Here is a 23324-nt window from a genome sequence, read left to right on the forward strand (position 1 = left end):
GTATTAATATTTAATACTAGTGATTAACAGGGTAAAAAATTATATACAAGAGGAACATACACAAAATAATATTCATCAGGTTTACATGAAACTCATTGTCAATATGGAAAATATAAAGCTATATTGGAGCAAATCTTGGCAGATGGAGTTTAATGTTAAAAAATGCGCCATCATGAATATCTCCAACTCCACTAAGAAAAGACTACAACTATACTATGAATAACGAAACCATCGAAAATCTTTAACATCACCCTTACTTAGGAGTCGATCTTTGTGATAATCTGAAATTAAACACTCGTATCGATAACGCAACCAAGAAAGCTTCACAAACTCTGGGATTCATCAAACGCAACTTGAATAAATGCCCACAACCAGTAAAAGAAATGGCATTTGAATACATTTAAATAATATAAAACGGATACCCAACAAAATCTAACAATAGACACATGCTACAGATAACACAGTCGACAATACATATAGAGACTCATGTTGCTCCAGTATGATTGCTTGCCCATTGATATTGGATAATATTTATTTTGAAATTTCATACCGGCTGGTAAGAAGTTTCAGTTTGGATAAAGTGGCTCGGAAATCGCCCATTATCAACAGTATTAGTTTAATTAATCGCAGTCACGACCATGGAACAAATAGTGATTGAAACGCTATTACTGTTGACCGTATTAATCAAAAATGGAAATAATGGATCGAACATCATTTCGTAAAATCAGGATTTGAATGTCATCCTAGCAATCAGTAGGGCGTTTCCGCCAAAACGGCTCAAAAGCTAAACCCAGTTCATGCTTAATTGTATTCAAATTAATTATGATTATGTTAAGCAATTAGGTAGTTTATTTACTTTAAACATTATCATCACATTTCAGCCAAATTAAACAAAAAAGGAAAATATCTATTCAAAAACACATATTTTTGTTGAAAGATGTTACATCCTATAAATACTATAAAGCTGCAGAGTAAATATACACATATATATATGATAAGCCCTGTGATGGGCTTATCAGCGCAGTGTATTGCTGAAATCGTCTAGAATGGATCCAAATTCGGTAAGTATCAATAGAGCTGGCTATACGTTTGAAATCGTCTAGAATGGATCCCATTTTGGTAAGTATCAATGGAGCTGGCTAACTCTTGAAAACGTCTAGAATGGATTCAATTTTAGTAAGTATCAATAGAGCTAGCTAGACTCTTGTAATCGTCTAGAATGGATCAAATTTTCGTAAGAAGCAATAGAGCTGGCTAGACTCTTGAAATTGTCTAGAATGGATCCAATTTTGGTAAGTATCAATAGAGCTGGCTAGACTCTTGAAATTGTCTAGAATGGATCCAATTTTGGTAAGTATCAATAGAGCTGGCTAGACTCTTGAAATTGTCTAGAATGGATTCCATTTTGGTAAGTATCAATACAGCTGGCTATACTCTTGAAAACGTCTAGAATGGATCCAATTTTGGTAAGTATAAATAGAGCTTGCTAGACTCTTGAAATCGTCTAGAATGGATCCATTTTCGGTAAGTATAAATAGAGCTGGCTCAACTCTTGACATCGTCTAGAATGGATCCCAAATTCGGTAAGTATCAATAGAGCTGGCTATACTATTGAAATCGTCTAGAATGGATCCCATTTTGGTAAGTATCAATGGAGCTGGCTAGACTCTTGAAATCGTATAGAATGGAATCAAATTCGGTAAGTATCAAAACAGCTGGCTAGACTCTTGAAATTGTCTAGAATGGATCCAATTTTTGTAAGTATCAATAGAGCTGGCTAGACTTGAAATTGTCTAGAATGGATCCCATTTTGGTATCAATATAGCTGGCTATACTCTTGAAATCGTCTAGAATGGATCCAATTTTGGTAAGTATAAATAGAGCTGGCTAGACTCTTGAAATCGTCTAGAATGGATCTAATTTTGGTAAATATAAATAGAGCTGGCTAACTCTTGAAATCGTCTTGAATGTACAATTTCGGTTATTATCAATAGAGCAGGTTAACTATTGAAAACGTCTAGACTGAATCAAATTTTGGTAAGCATCGACAGAGCTGGCTAGACTCTTGAAATCGTATAGAATGGATCCAAATTCGGTAAGTATCAATAGAGCTGGTTACATATTGAAATCGTTTAGACGGGATCAAATTTTGGTAAGCATCAAGTGAGCTAGCTAGACTCTTGCAATCGTCTAGAATGGATCCAAATTCGGTAATAGAGCTGGCTATACTCTTGAAATCGTCTATAATGGATCCCATTTTGGTAAGTATCAATGGAGCTGGCTAACTCTGAAAACGTCTAGAATGGATTCAATTTTAGTAAGTATCAATAGAGCTGGCTAGACTCTTGAAATCGTCTAGAATGGATCAAATTTTGGTAAGTATCAATAGAGCTGGCTATACTCTTGAAATTGTCTAGAATGGATCCAATTTTGGTAAGTATCAATAGAGCTGGCTAGACTTTTGAAATTGTCTAGAATGGATCTCATTTGGGTAAGTATCAATAAAGCTGGCTATACTCTTGAAGTCGTCTAGAATGGATCCAATTTTGGTAAGTATAAATAGAGCTGGCTCGACTCTTGAAATCATCTAGAATGGAATCAAATTCGGTAAGTATCAAAACAGCTGGCTAGACTCTTGAAATTGTCTAGAATGGATTCAATTTTTGTAAGTATCAATAGAGCTGGCTAGACTCTTGAAATTGTCTTGAATGGATCCCATTTTGGTATCAATATAGCTGGCTATACTCTTGAAATCGTCTAGAATGGATCCAGTTTTGGTAAGTATAAATAGAGCTGGCTAGACTCTTGAAATCGTCTAGAATGGATCTAATTTTGGTAAGTATAAATAGAGCTGGCTAACTCTTGAAATCGTCTTGAATGTACAATTTCGGTTATTATCAATAGAGCAGGTTAACTATTGAAAACGTCTAGACTGAATCAAATTTTGGTAAGCATCGACAGAGCTGGCTAGACTCTTGAAATCGTATAGAATGGATCCAAATTCGGTAAGTATCAATAGAGCTGGTTACATATTGAAATCGTTTAGACGGGATCAAATTTTGGTAAGCATCAAGAGAGCTAGCTAGACTCTTGCAATCGTCTAGAATGGATCCAAATTCGGTAATAGAGCTGGCTATACTCTTGAAATCGTCTATAATGGATCCCATTTTTGTAAGTATCAATGGAGCTGGCTAACTCTGAAAACGTCTAGAATGGATTCAATTTTAGTAAGTATCAATAGAGCTGGCTAGACTTTTGAAATCGTCTAGAATGGATCAAATTTTGGTAAGTATCAATAGAGCTGGCTATACTCTTGAAATTGTCTAGAATGGATTCAATTTTGGTAAGTATCAATAGAGCTGGCTAGACTTTTGAAATTTTCTAGAATGGATCCCATTTGGGTAAGTATCAATAAAGCTGGCTATACTCTTGAAATCGTCTAGAATGGATCCAATTTTGGTAAGTATAAATAGAGCTGGCTCGACTCTTGAAATCATCTAGAATGGAATCAAATTCGGTAAGTATCAAAACAGCTGGCTAGACTCTTGAAATTGTCTAGAATGGATCCAATTTTTGTAAGTATCAATAGAGCTGGCTAGACTCTTGAAATTGTCTTGAATGGATCCCATTTTGGTATCAATATAGCTGGCTATACTCTTGAAATCGTCTAGAATGGATCCAGTTTTGGTAAGTATAAATAGAGCTGGCTAGACTCTTGAAATCGTCTAGAATGGATCTAATTTTGGTAAGTATAAATAGAGCTGGCTAACTCTTGCAATCGTCTTGAATGTACAATCTCGGTTATTATCAATAGAGCAGGTTAACTATTGAAAACGTCTAGACTGAATCAAATTTTGGTAAGCATCGACAGAGCTGGCTAGACTCTTGAAATCGTATAGAATGGATCCAAATTCGGTAAGTATCAATAGAGCTGGTTACATATTGAAATCGTTTAGACGGGATCAAATTTTGGTAAGCATCAAGAGAGCTAGCTAGACTCTTGCAATCGTCTAGAATGGATCTAAATTCGGTAATAGAGCTGGCTATACTCTTGAAATCGTCTATAATGGATCCCATTTTTGTAAGTATCAATGGAGCTGGCTAACTCTGAAAACGTCTAGAATGGATTCAATTTTAGTAAGTATCAATAGAGCTGGCTAGACTTTTGAAATCGTCTAGAATGGATCAAATTTTGGTAAGTATCAATAGAGCTGGCTATACTCTTGAAATTGTCTAGAATGGATTCAATTTTGGTAAGTATCAATAGAGCTGGCTAGACTTTTGAAATTTTCTAGAATGGATCCCATTTGGGTAAGTATCAATAAAGCTGGCTATACTCTTGAAATCGTCTAGAATGGATCCAATTTTGGTAAGTATAAATAGAGCTGGCTCGACTCTTGAAATCATCTAGAATGGAATCAAATTCGGTAAGTATCAAAACAGCTGGCTAGACTCTTGAAATTGTCTAGAATGGATCCAATTTTTGTAAGTATCAATAGAGCTGGCTAGACTCTTGAAATTGTCTTGAATGGATCCCATTTTGGTATCAATATAGCTGGCTATACTCTTGAAATCGTCTAGAATGGATCCAGTTTTGGTAAGTATAAATAGAGCTGGCTAGACTCTTGAAATCGTCTAGAATGGATCTAATTTTGGTAAGTATAAATAGAGCTGGCTAACTCTTGAAATCGTCTTGAATGTACAATTTCGGTTATTATCAATAGAGCAGGTTAACTATTGAAAACGTCTAGACTGAATCAAATTTTGGTAAGCATCGACAGAGCTGGCTAGACTCTTGAAATCGTATAGAATGGATCCAAATTCGGTAAGTATCAATAGAGCTGGTTACATATTGAAATCGTTTAGACGGGATCAAATTTTGGTAAGCATCAAGAGAGCTAGCTAGACTCTTGCAATCGTCTAGAATGGATCCAAATTCGGTAATAGAGCTGGCTATACTCTTGAAATCGTCTATAATGGATCCCATTTTTGTAAGTATCAATGGAGCTGGCTAACTCTGAAAACGTCTAGAATGGATTCAATTTTAGTAAGTATCAATAGAGCTGGCTAGACTTTTGAAATCGTCTAGAATGGATCAAATTTTGGTAAGTATCAATAGAGCTGGCTATACTCTTGAAATTGTCTAGAATGGATTCAATTTTGGTAAGTATCAATAGAGCTGGCTAGACTTTTGAAATTTTCTAGAATGGATCCCATTTGGGTAAGTATCAATAAAGCTGGCTATACTCTTGAAATCGTCTAGAATGGATCCAATTTTGGTAAGTATAAATAGAGCTGGCTCGACTCTTGAAATCATCTAGAATGGAATCAAATTCGGTAAGTATCAAAACAGCTGGCTAGACTCTTGAAATTGTCTAGAATGGATCCAATTTTTGTAAGTATCAATAGAGCTGGCTAGACTCTTGAAATTGTCTTGAATGGATCCCATTTTGGTATCAATATAGCTGGCTATACTCTTGAAATCGTCTAGAATGGATCCAGTTTTGGTAAGTATAAATAGAGCTGGCTAGACTCTTGAAATCGTCTAGAATGGATCTAATTTTGGTAAGTATAAATAGAGCTGGCTAACTCTTGAAATCGTCTTGAATGTACAATTTCGGTTATTATCAATAGAGCAGGTTAACTATTGAAAACGTCTAGACTGAATCAAATTTTGGTAAGCATCGACAGAGCTGGCTAGACTCTTGAAATCGTATAGAATGGATCCAAATTCGGTAAGTATCAATAGAGCTGGTTACATATTGAAATCGTTTAGACGGGATCAAATTTTGGTAAGCATCAAGAGAGCTAGCTAGACTCTTGCAATCGTCTAGAATGGATCCAAATTCGGTAATAGAGCTGGCTATACTCTTGAAATCGTCTATAATGGATCCCATTTTGGTAAGTATCAATGGAGCTGGCTAACTCTGAAAACGTCTAGAATGGATTCAATTTTAGTAAGTATCAATAGAGCTGGCTAGACTCTTGAAATCGTCTAGAATGGATCAAATTTTGGTAAGTATCAATAGAGCTGGCTATACTCTTGAAATTGTCTAGAATGGATTCAATTTTGGTAAGTATCAATAGAGCTGGCTAGACTTTTGAAATTTTCTAGAATGGATCCCATTTGGGTAAGTATCAATAAAGCTGGCTATACTCTTGAAATCGTCTAGAATGGATCCAAGTTTGGTAAGTATAAATAGAGCTGGCTCGACTCTTGAAATCATCTAGAATGGATCCCAAATTCGGTAAGTATCAATAGAGCTGGCTATACTCTTGAAAACGTCTAGAATGGATCCCACTTTGTTAAGTATCAATGGAGCTGGCTAACTCTTGAAAGCGTCTAGAATGGATCCAATTTTGGTAAGTATCAATAGAGCTGGCTAGACTTTTGAAATTGTCTAGAATGGATCCCATTTGGGTAAGTATCAATAAAGCTGGCTATACTCTTGAAATCGTCTAGAATGGATCCAATTTTGGTAAGTATAAAAAGAGCTGGCTCGACTCTTGAAATCATCTAGAATGGATCCCAAATTCGGTAAGTATCAATAGAGCTGGCTATACTCTTGAAAACGTCTAGAATGGATCCCACTTTGTTAAGTATCAATGGAGCTGGCTAACTCTTGAAAGCGTCTAGAATGGATCCCAATTTTAGTAAGTATCAATAGAGCTGGCTAGACTCTTGAAATCGTCTAGAATGGATCCAATTTCGGTAAGTATAAATAGAGCTGGCTCGACTCTTGAAATCATCTAGAATGGATCCCAAATTCGGTAAGTATCAATAGAGCTGGCCATACTCTTGAAATCGTCTAGAATGGATCCCATTTTTGTAAGTATCAATGGAGCTGGCTAACTCTTGAAAACGTCTAGAATGGATCCCAATTTTAGTAAGTATCAATAGAGCTGGCTAGACTCTTAAAATCGTCTAGAATGGATCCAATTTCGGTAAGTATCAATAGAACTAGACTCTTGAAATTGCCGTATGGATTCCTTTTTGGCAATTATCAATAGAGCTGGCTAACTCTTGAAATCGTCTAGAATGGATACACTTTCGGTAAGTATCAATATAGCTGGTTTACTATTGAAATCATCTAGAATTGATCCAATTTTGGTAAGCATCAAGAGAGCTGACTAGACTCTTGAAATCGTCTAGAACGGATCCAATTTCGGTATCAATAGAGATGGCTAGACTCTATCAAAAGAGCTGGCTAGACTCTTGAATTTTTTGTCTAGAATGGATCCAAATCTGTATCAATACAGCTGGCTATATTCTTGAAATCGTCTATAATGGATACAATTTTGTTTTGATGAGCGGTACTTCGGTTGAAAAGACAGATTTTACTTGTAGCCATTGTGCATATCAACAGTTTTATTGATACTTTGACACCCTTTAATCCAAATTTGGTCTTTATCAACAGCGATTTTCTTTTCAAATAATTTATTTAACAAAAAAAAACATTGTCGTAAACGATGCTGCAAATATATAGATTTGGTATCCATTGTAGCAATTTATTAAGGATCCAATATAGACACGACCTATAATAACACATTTTCCGGAAACGGAAGTTGTATCGTTTGTGCGCAAGCGCACATGCCTTAGTTACAACCAAAAACAACTTTAGCTAAGCACCAGATTAAAAATTAGAAAACACACAAACTTTAAGTAATTTTAAATCAAAGCAGATACCAATCCGTAATATGGTAAGTCTTTTCATTTGAATGTTTTAAGCTGTGTGATATTGTATATGTTTGTATGGTTAAAAACTATACACTTGTTCCTTTTAAAACTTCGGTCTTTGCACGAATCTCATGCATGAAGCCATGAATGATGCAGTGATACAGACACTGTATTAGTCAATTATTTTGCGTTATATTTAGTCAGTTAAAGGCTTCTAGTTTATAACGCACAGTAATTTAAATATTTTACATGCACTGAAACAAATATATTCGTTAAACTCTGTGTCTGAAGTCAAGAACAAATTAATTTTGCTGTGGACATCAAGTTGCTGTATCAATATTCCATTTATTTTTGTTTTGAATCATTGACATGGTCATTTAATCTACCTCAAATATATAACCAGTGGTGTAAATAGTACAATAGCTGATTATAAACAGTCAATATTAACAGGTTGTCCAAGTCAACTAAAATGTAGATTTGCAAAGTTATTAAAAAACTTATTAGCTTGTCTAATGGGGATAACTTTCTTTCAGCCTGACATTGTTAACATTGATTTATGTAGCTAAAGAAACTTCAGCGTACAGTTTATATAGTATTGAAGTCGCGCTAGTCAAAAATCATAAAAAGCGACATTTAAAGTTATGGTAGCCAGAACTATGATTTATGTTGATAATTCTTCAATATTTATTCCCTGCAGTTGTAAATTGATTGATATTTTTATTGATACCCCTGTTGGTTATTTTACTTTCAGCCTGGCAGTGCAATTTCAGCTGCAGGGAGCAACTCCTCAGCATCTTCAAAACGAGGAAAGACAAGGAGCTACAGAGTGGTCAGTAACACATCGCAAGTGGATGAGTCCTTATTTGGTGAACCCAATCATGTTTCACAGAGAAAGGAGATGCTAGACAACAAATGGTCGGGTGGTGACAACAAACTTGAAGACTTAGCTCGTGAAAGAAGTGCCAAGAGAAATAAAAAGAACAAGAAGAATAACAAAGAAACAGTTCAAGTTATAACAAAAGATCTTATCAGAAATTTAATGTAAGTGTCTTCTTTACTCGAAGTCTTTGCCTAGTAAATGTCATGATGAGGTAAACAAGTTTAAATACCCCGGTATGAAGGCTGGCAAGAATGAATGTTCACTCTCTAAAGTTATTTCCTGTCTATGTGCTCTTTTGTTTTATTTTATGCATTTTCTTGAACAACAATATTGTTCTAATAAAAAAGGTTTAACAAGTTGATCAACATTAATTTAAAGAAAAATACTGTACTTCAAGCATATGCATGTCCATAGCTACTGAGCTTTCAAGTTGGAGTTCCAAATTGTCAAAATGGTGATCAATTAATTTCAATTCTTATATGCCTTGGTATGTACACCAAGACTTGACGGGTTAAATGTATGAAAGGTCATTATTTTGTAATAGTTTCCTAATTTTAATGAAAAAGGTAAGTAAAAAGATGTATGTTCATACACACCAAAAGTAATTCAAACCTCCTGTCACTGATAATTTGCCATATCGCTTGTGTCTTTGGTCTCACTCAGGGTGTACCAATCCTGTTTTGTCAATATTATTCTCCATATCATTATTTAGTAATTGGGATTTATATTCATGTTACTAATTACTTGCCATGTTATAAATGACTTTTTAATGCTGAGATATTTTAACTGGAGTTGTTTCAGAGTTTACAAAATATATTGAGTGTCCAATCTGCTCTCTAAACTTGTCTTATTTCACGTTTTCCTGACTATAAACTTTATTTCTTTTATGTAAAAAGCAAATGACTTGAGAAAAACGATTGAACTTCTAATATTTTGCCAATAAGTATCTAATGTTAGCATCATATTAATTTAGTTTAAGTTCATGCCAGTTCACTTGTATAACAGAAATGTATATGGTAATATTAATGTCAAAAACTCAAAAGAGAAACTGAGAAAAGAATGATGACAATTGACATCCAGTTGTTATAGTGGTGTTATTTACATTTCCCTATAAAAAAGATTTAACGACCATGATAATTTTATTTAGAAAAGTTAGAAGTACATGTTTCATTTTGTTTTGCCCAAATTGATTCGTGTTTAAATTATAATCAGAGTCAATGAAAGAGTTTTTTCGACAGTCCACATATATATTTTTATATATGTAAGCAAATGGTAAAATACCTCTGAAAATTTTACCGGTATCTTAGGACATATTTCATTAATGATCCATTAACAAATATTGTGGATCTAATTTTCTTTTTATAAATGCACATGAAATTTACAAGTATTAATAGCATGTCTATATTTGTATGTTTCTTCAGTGTTCCAACAGAAGACCCTTCTGGCCAGTCCATGATCATGCCAAGGCACGAGTTCTACAGAATAGTTCAAAATTCTAAAGTTATGAGCAAGGAAGAGCGCGAGGCCTTGGAGGCCAGAATCAAGGAGGAAAAGGAGAAAGCTATGGTCAGTTATGACTACTGTTATATGAATGCTGTTTATATCATTTTAGCCATTTTATCATATGGCAAAAAGTTTGTGTTTTTTCCAAATCATGTCCCCAAATTCCCAATTTTACGAAATGGAGCTGTTAAGTAAAGAATTAAAGAGTTATAAGTTGTTTTATTCATTTAACTGATGTCTTAATACATGTTCTTTTTTTCTAATGTGCATTTTATCAATCGTTATTCTAATGTTATGAATCAAGCAATAATACTTTTCTCCAAAATTGTTAATTAATGCTAATATTCCTAATCTCTTAGTAATTAGTCATATTTCCAAAATGGTAAGGAAAAGCCGTGCGGTCGGTTATTTTGTGTATATTATATCTGTTTTTGCATACATAGTTTCTAACAATTGATATAAATGGAATAAATCCTGACATACCCTTTACCCCTATTTCTGTTTCACAGGAAGAGAGTGCCTCTCGAAAGAACCAGATGAAAGCATTGGACCTAGACAGAAGGAAGCACGAAAAGCTCAATGACCTTGAAGAAGAGGCCAAGGAGATGGCTGAACATTTGCTGTCCAAGGCCAACGAGATGAGACAGGAACAGGAGGATGAGATAAAACACTTGAATGAGGTTAGTGCTCAACTTAGTCAAGATTTTCTTGTTGTGTTGTATGAGTTGTGTTCATGATTATTGTGATCTCACATATAATGTAAATAGATTGACATAATGCTGAATCTGGAAAGAAACTGTGATGGACATTCAAAAGAAATAATACCAGAAGTGACTCATACTTTTAGTTCAATGTTAAATTACTGATTTGTTGGTTGTGTGTGTGTGTTTTTTAATGTTTGTGCAAATGAAATATTATGAGCTAAAAGTCTGAAGAATGTTTAATGGACCCCTTCTGAATAGTGTTTTGATACAGTGTGCTCTCTCCCTCATTTCTTTCTCTTATTCATCCCCAGCTGATCCTGAATGCCAAGTGCCACGCTATCCGTGACGCCCAGATCCTCGAGAAGTCCCAGGTGCGACGGGAGATGGATGAGGAGGAGAAGCGGCTCGACATCATGATGGAGGTGGACCGACAGAATGCAATCCAGATCCAGGAGGAGATTGAGAAAAAGCGCAAGGAGGAGAGACTCATAGGTCTGTGAGTTTGTTGTTGTCCGATGTAAATTTAGGCCCATATTCACCAACATTCTTAGACCTAAGTCTAAGAATAAAGTATATTCTTTGAATTGGAATATTAGAAAACTGTTTAATTTTAAGCCATACTTGATATTTACCATCTCTTTCTACATACTTCTTCATGTTGATTATTTTTGTTAATGATATAAACACAAGTAGATGCCTGGTATATTAAAACGCTTGATATATTTTCTTGGTTCAAAGCTTATCCTTGATTTTCTTGAATTTATTAATGAGATCTAAATCTGCTTGTTGCCAAAACAGACATTTACGAATGCTGGACTTGTGGGCTTTTACTTATTTTGGTCATTGCTTTTAGTTTAAGTTTACTTTAAACCAATTTATTTAGCTAGATTGCGTTGAAAGCTTATGGCTTGCTAAAACGCTTTCTAGTTTTTACGCCCTCGAAGGAGGGCATATAGTGATCGGACTGTCCGTCTGTCTGTCACACTTTGCGATTAGGTTTCGAAAAATGCTCATAACTTCTATGTCGCTTCAGATAGCAATTTCATATTTGGCATGCATATGTATATGGACAAGGCCTTTCCATACGCACACACATTTTGACCCCCGTGACCTTGACCTTGAACTTAGGGTCCGCATTTAGGTTTCAAAATCTGCATTTAGGTTTCGAAAAAAGCTCATAACTTCTATGTCCCTTGAGCTATAACCTTAATATTTGGTTTGCATGTGTATATGGACAAGGCCTTTCCAGACGCACACAAATTTTGACCCCTGTGACCTTGACCTTGAACTTAGGGTCCGCATTAAGGTTTCAAAATCTGTGTTGAGGTTTCGAAAAATGCTCATAACTTCTATGTCCCTTGAGATATAACCTTCATATTTGGTATGCATGTGTATATGGACAAGGCCTTTCCATACGCAAACAAATTTTGACCCCTGTGACCTTGACCTTGAACTTAGGGTCGCGTTTAGGTTTCGAACTCTGTGTTTAGGTTTCGACAAATGCTCATAACTTTTATGTCGCTTCCGATGTATCCTTCATATTTGGCATGCATGTGTATATGGACAAGGCCTTTCCATATGCACACACATTTTGACACCTGTTACCTTAACCTTGAACTTAGGGTCCGTGTTAAGGTTTCGAACTCTGCGTTTAGGTTTCAACAAATGCTCATAACTTCTATCAAGCGTTTATAGGGGGCATAAGTCATCCTATGGTGACAGCTCTTGTTTCTGGGTAAAACCAGTACTTGGTGTTTTAAGGGGAGATCTAAATAACGCTTCCACAGTGGGAATCCAACCAGTGACCTCCTGGTCGCTAGTAGGACACTATATCAACTTTGCCATGGCAACCTTGATTGCTTTTCTGACCACCTGTCTCGCTATTCTCACAGGTGCCTCAAAGCTGCTGGAGCAGATCACAGAGAACGAGCAGGAGCGTCTGTTTGAGCTGGAGCGCAAGGACCAGGAGAACATCCACATGCAGCGGCAGGTCGAGAAGATGATGGATGAGGACCGTGTCATGCTCGACAAGAGGAAGAGGGAGCAGGAGGCACTCAGGGTACGACACCTGGTGTAGAGTAGAGTCAGGGATTTGATTTTTTCCTCCTACATCTGTCAAATTTATTTTACAAATAGTTATTAACTTCTCTGGATATATATAGAGAGAAATGAATTTTAGTTGAACCTTGTAATGGGGGGGGTTAGGTCATTTTCCTCCATTGTGAGGGTGTTATTAAATCACACCCCTGAGAGTGTTTATGCTTTCATTTTGTTCAGGCGCAATATGTCGTTATTATGTAGGAAAACTTCATCGATGCACTTTTAACTCTCTTTGGAGGAACTGAGCACTAAGAAAAGGGAACTTAGGAAAGTAGTATTTGTTTTCTGCTTGTTTTCAGGATTTATAAGTATAATTATGTTGAAAGATGTCAATGAACTAGTGCCTCTTTCCAAACCTTTTAAAATTAAGTTTGTTATTGTTATGTCATCAATAAAGTGTTTTGTGTATTTGTTCATTCAATCAACAAATAATTTTACTTTAATTTAATATTTTAATATTAAGCAGTAATCAGAATACATTTTTAATGGCAGATTTGCCAGAGTATTGCGGAAAATGTTCTTTAAAACATTTAACAATGCATTACCAACTATGATTTACTAATATCGGTGCAATAAGAAAATATCAGTGCAACCTAAGAATGTTCTTGGCTGCATTTGGACCAATTAAAATTGAATCTTCCTTAAGCAATGGAAAGCTGTGTTAATTGTTCAATAGGCAATGGGATTTCCATTATGTCACTTATTGTAGCTGGTGTGTGTTTTCAGTCTGACTTGAACAAGGCCAATGAGGAGATATTGGCGAGACGAGAGATCAAGAAACACCAGGAGAAGGCAGAGGAGTTGAAAGTCATTGAATACATGAAACAAAAGGCTGTAAGTATATCTGTACACTGTTGGGAATCCCCAATATTCTGTGCAAATTGTTCATGCAATACATATACACATTTGATGTGAAACACATTCTGTATATGGTATAATTAATAGATATTTAAATTTGCTTAGTTAATAATTTTTCATGTTTTGATGTACCATGAAGGAAAAAATATGTTGACCTTTAAATTGTATATACATTCTTTAAACAAGGCATTATAAAATGATTATTAGTATGAATTGGCCTACATAATTTTGCTGGTTATATAGAGAATAATAGGTTGGTGGCAAGTCGGAGGAATTTATCGGGTGAGCCAAAGGCGAACCCGATAAGATCCTCCGGCGAGCCAGATAACCATTCTCCATCCATGCCACCAACCTATTATTATATTTACCCTGTCATATTTACAACATTCATTGAAATGTTTCTAAAATATCTAGTTTTCGAGTATTTGTGGTTAAAATATTTAATATGGGAAAAAACACGCGAGAACAAAAACATTTTGACGTCACGTCATGCAAAGCGTTTAGGCTAGCTTCCATCTTGTTAAACAACACAGAAATTGAGTTAATTGTTATTAATTCAATAAACAAAGACGAAAGTATGCTGTTTAAATAATAATATTTAAACAAACAGTATTTAACATGTATTTGTTTTTTTTAATAGAGAAAAAGGGTATATTTTATTAATAGAAAATAGTAAAGGCATGCGAATGCGCAGAGAGCATCTGACGGATATTCGAGGTCACGTGTTCAACTTGCCTGATATCTTTTGGGTTATTAGGTTACCTGGTTATCATGCTGATTTAAAGGCATGTGACAGGATAATAAGATATTCAGAGAAAGTTCATGAAATTTGCTGAGCTCAAGTATTTGTGGTTTCATCTTCAATAAAATACTAATATATTCACAGAATCTTATACATAACAGCAAACAAGTCGAATTCATGGATATTATTACACCTTATGTATAAATCAGGAAAGAGAAGCTGCCTTTGAAGAGGAGCAGCAGAGAATTCGGATACAGAAAGAGAAGGAAACAGCAAGATTGCGGGCACTTCAAGAGCGCGCCAGAGACGAGCAGGCTGACCGAGATGCGCTTCGCGCCAAGCGAGCACAAGAGAAAGCGGAGCGCGAATGGCGCAGAAAGGAAGCTGATGAGGCGCGAAAGAAGGCAGAGATTGAGGGAATGCTCATTGAGGCGCGAAAGAACCAGATGAACCAGAAGGAGCACTACCTTGCAGTGCAGGCTCAGCGTGAGAGGAACGAGTTCGAGCGCGTGCTTAGGTAGGCGTTTCTGCGTGTATGTCTATCTTTAACTGTAAATGTTAATTCACATAGTTGGGTCAAGATCATGGTCACTTTTTCCAAAATTAGAAAAACTATTCCCTCTCAATAGCTTAAGTTTTTATGGGGATATTGTTCTGAAATTTTGTATGTTGGCCGCTTACATGCAGAACTAGCTCAAGTTTGTATTAGGGACAGGCTGGATGAAAGTGAAGGTCATTTTTACTTAAAAGGAGTGTTCATGCAATGATTTGAGTTTTGATGGAGGTGTTTTGCTCCAATGTTTTGTTTAGGTAGCAGACCTAGCTTGGGATTGAACAAGTTCAGTTAAATTAACTATTATGTGTAAAACCTGGTATAATGGAATTGCCATGTTTCCTGTTTTGTTAATTTCAATTATTTGCAGTTTTTTACAGTAAGATAAATCATGGCTCATTCCTGGTCTCAGACTATTGTTACAAAATTCTAGTGATCTTCAGTGCATAGTGGATATGATGTCCCCTTGGGACATGAGGGCATGGGTTGAATACCCTCTGTTGGAGAGTTCTTTAGATCTCCCCCAAAGACACGAAGTACTGGTTCTAATAACAAAACGGACTCAATAACATTTCACTAAGCCTTAGGCTTTGATACAATTGAGCTTAATTAATAGATTTAAACTTTAAAACTTTACAATCTAACAAATGTTTATCCTTTTTGTGTTCTCTCTTCTTTCCACAGGGCACAGAAAGAGCTAGTGGAGAAGGAGCGCCGTGAGGAACTGGAGGCGCGTAAGAAGCGACTGGGCCACGCAGACGAGGTGCGTGCCCAGATCCGCGAGAAGGAGCAGGTGCGGATCTCAGAGCGTAATGCGTTCTTCGAGGAAGGCGTGAAACTGGATGAGGAGGCACGGCTAAGGAGGTCCAAGCTGGAGGAAGTGAAGAAGAAGAAGCTGGAGACTCTAAGGTGCGTATATGCAGCAGTGTGAGGGATTGTGTATGAATTTTATAGTATATGTTCAAATATAAGAATTAAGAAAGAATAAGGTAAGAACTATAAGGAAGTTATCTGAGTTGGTTTTAATGACATTGCATGAGGAAGACAAAAAGTTGTTTATTGAATTATTAAAAACATACAATGTACAAATCATTTCCATTTTTAACATGATTTGATATGTAATTTTTCAACTGAAGACATGTAACCATTCTTCACTGTTTTGCAAGGATCAAAATACTTTTTTATGCTCTCCCAAATTTTTTTTGGGGGGGAGAATATTGTCGCCGCTACGTCTGTCCATCCATGTGTCTGTCCGTCCGTGCACAATTTTTGTCCGGGCTATTTCTCAGCAATTAATGACCGGAATTCAATTAAACTTTATGGGAAGCTTCACTACCAAGAGATGTGCATATTATCAGCCGGTTCTGGTCGAATGATTTTTCACAGACTTATGGCCCTTTGAAATTTTCCATTAACTGTATATATATAGTGCAATTCTTGTCCCCCCAACTACTAGACTTTTCCTTTTATCTGAATATATAGTGTAATATTGTGACAAAAAAGCGACGGTTTCTTGTTGTAAATAGGTTGTTTAACTTGGATAATTTTGGTCTTTGTTTATGTTATGTACTAAGTTTCAAAAATAAAAAGTTATGATCCTGGGCTGAAATTTGTGAATGCTTTAGGAGTTTATTAATACTTCTGGGTAATGGTATCTTAATTAATGAAAAATACTTGTAAATTCAACAATTTCAACCAGAAACTAAAAGTGGAAGCCTACACTTCTGTTCAGATGAAGTAAAATTGTGAATATACATGCAAAAATGTTTGACAAATAAATAACGTATGACTAACAAACCTATAAACCTAAATTGAACAAGTTAGAAAAAGAATATTGATGGATTCAAAGTTCTGTAACACCAACTTTAATGGATATTCTTTGGGGGCGAAGCTTTAATTATAAAGCTGATCTGATCTAAAGTGGTGATCTGTCTGTCGTCAACTTCTGACAGCAAAAGACAATAACCCATACTGGTGGCACTATTTCAGGGCGGCCGGTATTCCAGACCGCTATGTAACACATGTTGCTCACAAAGTGAACGTCAAGGCGTGAGCTATAAGGTGCCATGTGTGTGTGCACTGATAACTGCCTGTGGTTTTGTGTGTGCTTTTAATAACATTTAAATTGCGTTGTGGCTCATTTTATTCACCAGGATTTATTATTCAATGCTCAGGTGTTTTTTTTATGTAGATTTTGCATCAAAGATTGTTGTCTATATTTCTTTGATACCTTTAAATAATAGGCACATTAATTGATAAAAAATATTTTGTTGTTTTGCTGACTGTGCACAGAGGTTTACGAATAAATGTTTTTCACAGAGTACAAAGAAAACAAAATAAAGTTGATATTGTTAGTGCTTACCTTCATGCACAACAACACATATTCACTCAATAAAGTAACTGACCATGTTGTCTTGGCCCCTATGTGTGTGTTTTAAGTGTGTTTTGTGGCGGTGTTGTTAATGGCAGCTGGGTCATAATACAAGGTGTTTTCTCATTTGCTTTGCTCACAGAATTCACATAATAATAATAAGTATGTGCATGTTTCATAATTTAAATAGCTTTATTTTGTTTCATGCATTGAAATCAATGAATTTCCATGTCCATTAAAGCCACACACCTTGAAATGAAGTACATGTTAATCAATACATATAGATGCAATTTGAAAGTGTGCAAAATTGTAATTAAATCTATAGCCTTAGCCCTAGTTAGCAAGTAATTTATTATTTTTTTTTAATTTTAAAACCGAAAGTAGGATTTCTATACTTATACGTCCGTTTCGACAAACGCGATTTTTTTTAAAGTTTTAAAGCGCAAAAAGAGGGGCTTCTACCTTGTAACCACCAGATATATTCTAATTGAGATAGATAAAATTAAATCTATAGACTAGTTAGCATGTAATTAATTTTTTTCAAACGGTACCGCATTTCAAACCGAAAGTAGGATTTCTAGACATATACGTCCATTTCGACAAAAGCGATTATTTTATAAGTTTTAAAGCGCAAAAGAGACGGAATTCTACCTTGTAACCACCAGATTTATTCTAATTGGCATAGATAAAATCTGTTTCTTATTTATACTTACATTTACTACGCCATGTATTTCATTTCTAGGTGTGTGGCTTTAACTAATGTATGTGTTAATATCAATTACAAATATTGATTATCCATAGAAACAATATTTATATATCTGTTAGCTTACTTAATAATGATGTTAGGTGAAATCCAATTAAATAACATCATTGATAGGTGAACTGTAAACCCCCACAATAATCCTGCTAATATAGAATGAGTATTGAACACTTGTGAAAAGGGGGTTAAATGCATGTGCGTAAAGTGTCGTCCCAGAATCAGGAGCGACACTTTCTGCCTAAACTGGATTTTTGCTAAGAAGAGACTTTCTGTAAAAGAAAAATACCATAAAATCAGAAAGTGTTGTCCCTGATTAGCCTGTGCAGACTGCACAGGCTAATCTGGGACGAAAATTTATGCACATGCATTAAACCCCCTGTTCACTGAGCATGGCCCACTTACCGGTATTTGTAATACATGTACTTATTGGTATTGAGCTTCCTACTACTGAATTGTAAAAAAGTTGAGAAAATGTGATTAGAAAGCAAGTGCCCTTAAATTATATGGCCAACAAATCAATTTAATTATTGTATAGATAATGACTTACTATTAATAATAATACCGTGTAATACATACAAATAGTTGACATATGGTTATGGCTTATTTATGGTCTTACCATTTTAATATTGATAAGAGAACTGTTTACTGATTTATTTAAGGTTTGATATATAATCATTAAACTATATGATAGCAATATTGTTGGCATTGAATGTAAGTGCTAATCTACATGTAGTTTTGCTGCTTATCATATGCTAGCCATTTAAGCAGGCAACATTTTGTGCAATTATATAATTATTATATAGACAGAATTCAGCATTTGTGAAGGTATAATATAACACTAGCAATTAACATTTCCACATGATTTGTTTTTGTTCTTGAATAAACACTGACTTGAACCTTGGAAATTTTAGACTTAACATTCTGAAATGCTAAAAGATGCATGTTATCAACCAATCCAGGAGTATCTATGTATAACTATTTAAGATGTAACCAAGCAACAATGTGGCAGACATTTTCAAACCAATCACAGCTTATGTACTTTCATTACTCATTTCCAGAAGATGCAAAAGAAAGCAACTTCTTTAGATTGATAATTGTTAACTAATGCATGTGTGCAAACAGGCACTCTTATTTATTGTTAAATTTAAGACTTAAGTAAATTTGTTATCCTATCCAAAAAAGTGTGTGCACTTTCATATTCAAGTATTGTGTATCTTTTACTGCTTGATATTAATGAAAATGTAGACATAATAATGTAACATTTATTTTATTATACACATTATGATTATATGTACATGGCATTACATGAGGAAATATGTAATGTTGAATTCATAATCATAAGGGCAAGTATGCATTTGCAATCACTAGGCCTGTAGTGTGAGTAACATATCTGTGAATTGTACACCCCTTGAGGGCATATTAGTATACATGATACCTATCTTATATATATCTATGTTATAAAAGAAAGTCTAAGTATGGTATTATGTTATGAACGGTGAAGTTTTTTTACCTCTTAAGGAGGATTGCAGAATTTCAATAAAATAATCCTGACATCACAGTATTTCAATGGCATACTGTTTTCTTGATGTTTCAGTAGTTCTATGGAATACTGTTGTCTTGATACTTCACGATTTTGGCAGTATACCGTTTTCTAGATATTTCAATGGCATACTGTTTTCTTAAAGTTTCAAGATTTCAATCAGGTCTGTTATCTTGATGTTTCAGACATGCTGGTATCCCAGAGAAGTACCTGAGTCAGGTAGAAAGAAAAGTGGCTGCCCCTCAACACATTTCTGCATGAAACTCCTCATCATCATGGTCATGTTAGACAAACTCTGCATTCATACATTGTCTGTGATAAATAAACTATATGTGCATGTTCTTTTTCATTTCTTTCTCACGAGTTTTCTTTAGATTTTTTAGCCTTGTTTTTACATTATTCAGTTGAAAATAACCTCTGTACGGAACATAATTTTAAATGTTTACTTTTACTTAATCTCAGAACTATAATTAAGAAGTTTTACATAAAATATATTGTCTTTACATGTATGATGTATTAGCTTAAATGAAGTGTATCACTTTTTTGTGGTCTTTTCGTTGTACAAATAATGCAAACATCATTTATATTCTGCATTATTAAGCTGTTTGCATATTACGTTTGCATATTACTCACTTCATATACATGTATTTCAAGTGTTTAATGATTTATTGTAATATGTGGAAGAGGAACAACAGTTCTCGTTCATTTTGATTATCAAATCATAGTTTCTTGTGAATGACTAGTAATCAGCAAAACAGTCTTTAAGGTTGTGGAGAATAATATGGTGTATTTGTGAGAACTGAAAGCTCATTCATGCTTTTAGTGAAGTTGTCTAGGCCCATGAAGTATAAATATTTTGATAGAAGTGTCCAATCCAGTTATACAAATATAGAAGGCTGTTTCACATTACTATATTTAGGTTAGACACAACTTATTAAATGTACATTATCTGAACTTTGTATTGTTGTCAGAACTATGTTTTTAAGGTTTATACACATTATTTTCTTAAAGTTCCAATTAAACTTGTCAAAAGACATTCTAAATTCGCTCTAAATTCGCATTAGTGTTAAGTCATGCACAATGTTTTTGGTATTAAGTTGCTATTATGTTGCTTTTCCAGAGGATTATCAAACCAGTTTTATTGTAATGTACAGATTGTATAACCTAGTTTCAGTATTAGAATAATGAAGAGGTTGCTAAAATAACAATGTTTCTATTTTACTTCTTATATACATAATGCATAGTTTTAATGTACATGTTGTATGAATGTGATTTTATTTTATGTGTTTACAATGTTATTATCTTGAATATTTATATTTTTATGTTTTGATGCGTACATGGAACTGTACATGATGTATCATTTATTGCGTCATTGAGTAATGGACTCTATTTGAATAGTGTTATGTGCAAACAATAAACTTTCAAATTTGTGTATTCTTTTGTTAATTTTCTTTTTCACACGCTGCACATTTAAATCATAAATCAAAGTCATGGTTAATTTCAAGAATAGTCTGTTTTTGTTGTGGAGCCCTCATGCGGAAAGCTTAATACAGCAGTCTCAATCGTTGAGTGAGTGTGCGCAGTCTGCGTATGAGCATTGTTGTCGGAGAATTTTGGACTATAAATTGTCAGTCATCATGGAGTTTTATCATATCTTACCACAAGCTTACACAATCATGAACTGCATGTTGCATGTTGTTTTCCTACCAAGGGACCTATACAAACATGTATAGGTCCCTGCCCTTTCTTAACCGTCAGAAATCTAAAACACATTTAAGTCGTATTTAACAACTCAACATAAAATGATTGTGTAAGTTGGTGATTTGAACAGTGTTCAATCCAAAACAAAATCAACATCAACAAAAGAGCAATTAGAGTTGCAAATTTATTTGACAAAATGTTCATATTCCATGATGAATACTAGTCTAGAACACACTAAACTAGAAGACTGCAAAGATAGAAGTATTCGTGAAATTATCATGTCAATGCGTAGTAAAATTGTACTAATGGGAGATGTATATTACATATAAACATAAGAATGTTTAAACATTATACTTGCATTGAGCAAATGTTTAGAGTAGGCCTAACATGTGTGTAATTTGAATGATAAACATTGAAATTTAGCAATTATCATCTTGAAAACTTCACTGCATTTAAAAAACAAAAACACTTCAAATCAAATAGTAAATGTGTACACGCCACTTAAAAACATCGCAATGTATCACATACTTTGTAACATTGTATTATTGAATGTGGATTTAAAAATATAATTATTTAATCTAAAAAGAAAGCGTTAAAAATGAAAAATAGTCATGACAATAAACTATATAATGTGACAACATACTGTTCAGAACATTTTTTTATACATAAGAGTTGCATATGGAATTTGGATGAATTAATTACTTGCTAATAAAAATAATTTCATTTTAATATCATACTGTTTTTGAAAATGACAGTACAAAAAACAAACAAAAAACATTTATCGCTGCAACATTTTCTATCTCAACAGAACAACATTGTTGGCAATAATTTCTCTGAAAACATTAAAGGAAATGATTGATTTACTCAAATATTTCTCAAGATAATAGAAAATAAAAGTTTCTCTCATATACATGTAGATCTGCAAATGTATGTACTAAATACTTCAAAATACTATTAATACAAAGCATATTAATTTTCAAGAATTATCAATTGTCCAGTGAAATTTTCACATTTTATTTGATCTTTACTGTCATTGCAGCAACAAATAGTCTCCATAAAAGAGCTCTTAAAAATGGTGGACGACAGAAATTTATCTTAAACAAGTAAAACATTTGCTTTAAAAATATGGTGACGGCATGGCAATAATTTAACAAGATTTACCATTGTTTGGACATAACAAGGAATAAAATATATACATTACGTTATCATGTTCTTATAGCAGTGATAAGTCTTATAGCTTAAGTAATAATAAACATATCCGTTATATGATAGTCAATTTGCACCCAAGAATTGCATGCTATAATAATTTAAGAATTCAAGTTAATGTAAGCAAATTAAGCATGAAAAAATCATCAAATTATAGATAATTTATCTTATGAATTAATGAGTCATGTTTCACAGCAATATCCAGACAAGGTAAACTATTAACTAATATGCACAATATACAAAGTTTTCGGTGACAATATAAAAACAAGTATATTCCAAAAATCATTTATCCGGAAAAAAAAGGAAATAATTAACAGACTGAATTTCCATCATTTTAACGCAGATCTTCATCTGAGTCCAGCAGAATCTTGTCCGAGCCGACCTGGGAGGTGGTAGGCGTGGTTGTACCTTGCTCACTGGGCCTGGCCCGTACAGGGCGGGGACTGGGCTCCAGGAACTCCTGGTAATACTGGGGGGTGACTTCTGGGCGCTTGAAGAACGGCAGGGGTCGGATGTACTGGGATGAGTGCATCTCTGGTAACTGATGATGGAAATACGAAAATTGAGATGATGATGAATTGTACAGAAATAATTTTTATAATAAAGATTGTTTGTTTCAAAATCTTTTGTGTGTTTTTTTAGTAACATTTTAATTACAAGACGTAATTGAGAAGCAAAAGCACTTTTTCATCTTACAAGCAGGTCTATAAATATGACTTGTCGTTAAA

General features: G+C 34.4%; 3 protein-coding genes across 4 annotated transcripts in view; 1 reads left to right on the top strand and 2 right to left on the bottom strand.

Moving 5' to 3' along the window:
• The window catches only part of LOC127863305 (39S ribosomal protein L39, mitochondrial-like), a 44757-nt gene extending 37195 nt beyond the window's left edge, over positions 1-7562 (bottom strand). The window contains exon 1 of the mRNA XM_052402726.1: positions 7538-7562. The gene's annotated coding sequence lies outside the window, so the exon portion shown is untranslated. The remainder of the gene's footprint in view (positions 1-7537) is intronic.
• Positions 7563-7567: 5 nt separating this feature from the next.
• LOC127863299 (cilia- and flagella-associated protein 45-like) lies at positions 7568-21119 on the top strand. Of its 2 annotated transcripts, XM_052402721.1 has the most exons (11): positions 7568-7701; positions 8430-8719; positions 9980-10124; positions 10571-10741; positions 11077-11257; positions 12658-12824; positions 13592-13699; positions 14675-14982; positions 15703-15927; positions 17008-17079; positions 19875-21119. In XM_052402721.1, exons 1-10 carry the CDS (start codon positions 7699-7701, stop codon positions 17069-17071), a joined length of 1662 nt encoding a protein of 553 aa, XP_052258681.1. In that variant the 5' UTR covers positions 7568-7698; the 3' UTR covers positions 17072-17079; positions 19875-21119. The 2 variants fall into 2 exon arrangements, with proteins under 2 accessions (XP_052258681.1, XP_052258680.1); XM_052402720.1 differs by lacking the exon at positions 17008-17079.
• Positions 21120-21571: 452 nt separating this feature from the next.
• The window catches only part of LOC127863296 (uncharacterized), an 80608-nt gene continuing 78855 nt past the window's right edge, over positions 21572-23324 (bottom strand). The window contains exon 60 of the mRNA XM_052402715.1: positions 21572-23137. Coding sequence (XP_052258675.1) covers positions 22931-23137 — 207 coding nt within the window. The 3' untranslated portion in view covers positions 21572-22930. The remainder of the gene's footprint in view (positions 23138-23324) is intronic.

This window comes from Dreissena polymorpha, unplaced genomic scaffold (assembly GCF_020536995.1).
Source record: "Dreissena polymorpha isolate Duluth1 unplaced genomic scaffold, UMN_Dpol_1.0 chrUn004, whole genome shotgun sequence".
In the NCBI taxonomy this organism is placed as follows: domain Eukaryota; kingdom Metazoa; phylum Mollusca; class Bivalvia; order Myida; family Dreissenidae; genus Dreissena; species Dreissena polymorpha.